This window comes from Leptonychotes weddellii, chromosome 14 (genome assembly GCF_054177405.1).
Source record: "Leptonychotes weddellii isolate Sample4059 chromosome 14, ASM5417740v2, whole genome shotgun sequence".
NCBI classification, from domain to species: domain Eukaryota; kingdom Metazoa; phylum Chordata; class Mammalia; order Carnivora; family Phocidae; genus Leptonychotes; species Leptonychotes weddellii.
The window spans coordinates 38,448,600-38,452,440 of NC_138382.1; the positions used below are offsets into that span (position 1 = coordinate 38,448,600).

The 3,841-nt window shown below is 45.2% G+C and overlaps 1 protein-coding gene across 1 annotated transcript; it reads right to left on the bottom strand.

Annotated features, from left to right (window-relative positions):
• Window positions 1-2,299: 2,299 nt before the first annotated feature.
• Window positions 2,300-2,978, bottom strand: LOC102728156 (interferon omega-2-like). The gene is given in 2 exon segments (XM_031041517.2): window positions 2,300-2,661; window positions 2,664-2,978. Coding segments are annotated over 2 exon segments (666 nt in total). The 5' UTR covers window positions 2,968-2,978.
• Window positions 2,979-3,841: the final 863 nt, after the last annotated feature.

Here is a 3,841-nt window from a genome sequence, read left to right on the forward strand (position 1 = left end):
CTAAGTCAACTCCAGTGGTGGGTAACTATTCAATAAATATCTTTTTTTGGTCAAAAAAAAAAAAGATGGGTTTTGTTTTTTTCTTAAGATCCTATTTATTTATCTGAGAGAGAAAGCACAAGTCGAGGGTGGGGGAGTAGACTCTCCTCGTAGCAGGGAGCCCGACGTGGGGCTCAATCCCAGGACCCAAAGATCATGACCCAAGCCGAAGGCATATACGCAACCAACTGAACCACCCAGGCGCCCCTTCCTTAGTTTTCTTTACAGGTTTGTTAATGAAGAGAAAGCACCTGCTGATTACCACTGTGACAATTGCTTAAACACAGAGATGTTAACCCACATTTTCCCGGAAGTAACACCTTATTTCTCTCCTCCACAAACAAGCTTAGAGGGATAATCTTCTATACATGGTATCCCTAATTCTCATTCTTGTGTTTCCTCTTCAACCTACACCTATCTGGTTTCTGCCCCATTAATTCCACTAAACTAGAACCATGCTAAGGTCACCAGTGGGGTCTGCTTGCAGGTCCACTGGGACAGTTCATCCACACCTGCCCCACAAGCAACACTCTGACCCGTATTCCCTTCGGAGTCTTGTCCCCATGTGACCTTTCAACTGCACTGGCCCCTCCTGCCTCAGTGCCCTTGCAGACTTTCCTCTGCCTGCCCGTTAAATGTTGAGGGTCTGCAAGACTACATTTGGGCCTCTTCTCATTGTCCTCTCTACTTAGAAAATGACTACATCCATTCCCTTGCCCTCATTCGCAGATACTCAATAAGGAATCGCAAATTGACACCTCCCTCATGGCATTCCTATAAATTCTAGACCCACATTCCCAAATGCCAGTAAGACTTCTGCATTTATATGTCTCCCAGGCACCTTAGAAAGGACATCTAATATTATTTTTCCTTTCCAGCGTCATTTGTATCTAAAGCTTCTTGTGTAGGGATGCCTGGGTGTCTCAGTCAGTTAGGTGTCTGACTCTTGATTTTGACTCAGGTCATGATCTCAGGATTGTGAAATGGAGCCCTGGGTCAGGCTCTGCGCTGGGTGTGGAGCCTGCTTGAGATTCACTCTCTCCCTCTCACTCCACCTCTACCCCCTTCTCCCGCTCTAAAAATAAATAAATACATAAAAATAAAGTTGCTTGTGTAAGAACATCATTTTCCTTTGCTTCTCTTTGTAGTTTTTAACATAATTGAAAATGAAATAAACATTAGTACCATTTTTATGTATCCCTCCCTGTGAGACTAAGTTTCAACACAGAAAGAACTACATGTGCTTTATTTATCTCTAGTTTTTTTTTATTTTTTAAAAAAATATTTTATTTATTTATTTATTTATTTATTTATTTATTTATTTGAGGAGGGTACACAGGCAGAGGGAGGAATCTCAAGCAGACTCTCTGCTGAGTGTGGAGCCTGACCTGAGGCTTGATCTCACAACTCTGAGATCATGACCTGAGCCAAAATGAAGAGTCTGAGGCTTACTGACTGAGCCACCCAGGTGCCCTTTTTCCCATTTTTTTTTTTTAAGATTTTATTTTTAAGTAATCTCCACACCCACCGTGGGGATTGAACTCACAACTCTGAGATCAAGAGCTGCCTTTCTTCTGACTGAACGAGCCAGGTGCCCCAGTTCACCTCTAGTTCTCGACCACAATTACACATTTGTCATTTGGATACTCTATTTTGACATATACTCTGAATGGAATGAATGAGTAAATAAATTTTACTATCTGTTCTTCAATAACATTTACAAAACGATTTGGATTTGGATTTTAGAACAATCCAGTAAGTTTTCTTGGTAAGTATTTCATATATAAAACAAAGTGCAAATTTAATAACATGAAAAGGTAAATACATTTTGTAAATTTTAATGCAGTGAAAAGATAAACATTTCGTTATATATCATTTCTGATCTATAAATATGATAGGTGCAAGAAGAAATGAATGAATGAATGAATGAGCCAGAAAGTATCAGGGCAGTCATCTCTTAGGAATTAATGATCCTGAAGCTGGATTTTTTAACATTTTTTTTAAGATTTTATTTATTTATTTGACAGTGAGAGAGACAGCGAGAGAGGAAACACAAGCAGGGGAGGGTGGGAGAGGGCGAAGCAGGCTTCCCGCCGAGCAGGGAGCCCGATGGCGGGGCTCAATCCCAGAACCCTGGGATCATGACCCGAGCCGAAGGCAGACGCTTAATGACTGAGCCACCCAGGTGCCCCTTTTTAACATATTCTTGCTTCATACTATTCACGAAATATTTGCTGAATTAAATTCAATAACTTCTCTACTAAGGCAGAAATGAGAGCCCCTTGCAGTGGTGACCAGACGTAGGTGCGGGGCGGGATATGGCAAATTTGTCCGTGAGAGTCATTTCAAGATGACCCCAGGTCCCTTCCCTAATTCCTAACCTATCTTGGAAGTTGGCGGATGAAGACAAGGATCTCATGATTTCCGCTCTGACAATTTCCCAGGCGCAGTCGCTGTACTTCTTCTCTTCCAGGAGACAGATTTCCCGGAAGTACCTCTTCAGGGCCAGTGTCGGGCGGTCCATTCCCAGGGCACAATCTTCCTGTCCCACAGCCCGCAGCAAACAGGTGTCCAGGTCTGGCAGCCGCCGATGGAGGCCAGAACGCAGCTGGTCCAGCAGGGGGAGCTCCAGGCAGCCGAGGCGTGCTCCGTGAGGAAGAGGTTGAAGGTGGGCGGGAGCAGCTCCTGGAGGACGGGCGTAGCCTGGGCCTTCTGCAGCTGGCTGCCCTCCACCATCTCCCGCGGGAATCTGAAGGCGTTTCTGTCCTGCAGACAGAAGAAAGGGGACAGTCTCCTTACGTGGCTCAGAAGCGCGAAGTGCTCCCTGCTCACCAGCGCGTGGCTCCGAGGCAGGGCACAGCCCTGAGAGCCCTCAGGGCCGCAGGTGAGCACCCCCAGGGCGGGGAGCAGAGTGTGCAGGAGGGCCATGGGGAAGACGAGGCTGCTGCTGGTCTGGCCGGGCTGGGCGTCTGGTGAACTCGGGAGCCGAGGTTCTCTGAAGACAGGCTTTCCCAGCATGGCTTTTCAGTGGGGAACGCAGAAATTTTCATTTTCTGAACGTTCCTCTTCGCTTTTACTTCCTTTGTTTGTTTGTTTCTTTGTTTTCATTTATGTATTCTCCCTATTATCTAAGAAGATGTGTTCCACCTAGATCATTACTTTCACAACAAAAGCTGATTTTCCCAGTAAACTTACAATGGGTCCATCCACGTGGATACTTCTCGGCCAAATGAGAGACATCTTTGTCCTAAAGACTGAGGTGGTGTAGGTATGTAAGGACTGAATACACACACACCTACACACATATCTATTTTACTATAGAACTTTGCTCTTCTTTGTGTGAGGACAAAATTTGGCCTTGATTCTGGACGAAGTGTTTACCCTCCTTCCCTTACATAGGGAGACGGGCTCCTTGGTCTCTATGGATTTGAATCTTGTTAGGTACCGACCAAACCAGGTAGGGTACAGAAGCTCTCTAGAACCAGAACTGAGTTTTATTTACTGTTATATTCACAACAGAGCCTTATGGTAATGAGTGAAAGAGTCTCCAATTTTTCTCTTCATTCTAGAAATAATTCATGCAGGTCCATGTGGTTATGGTTCCCTGGGGCCTCAGGGGCAGGGCTAGTACAGACACTGTCCTTTCTCTGTCATTTTATAAACTGTCTACACTGCTCCTAGGCTGTGCCAGTGTCCCCAGCAGGAAGCCTGGTTCTTGTCTGGATGTGGAGGTGTGAAGGTTGTAATTCCTGATGAATGGATTTTCCCAGCCACACCTCCCTGACAAGGTAGTCATCACCTC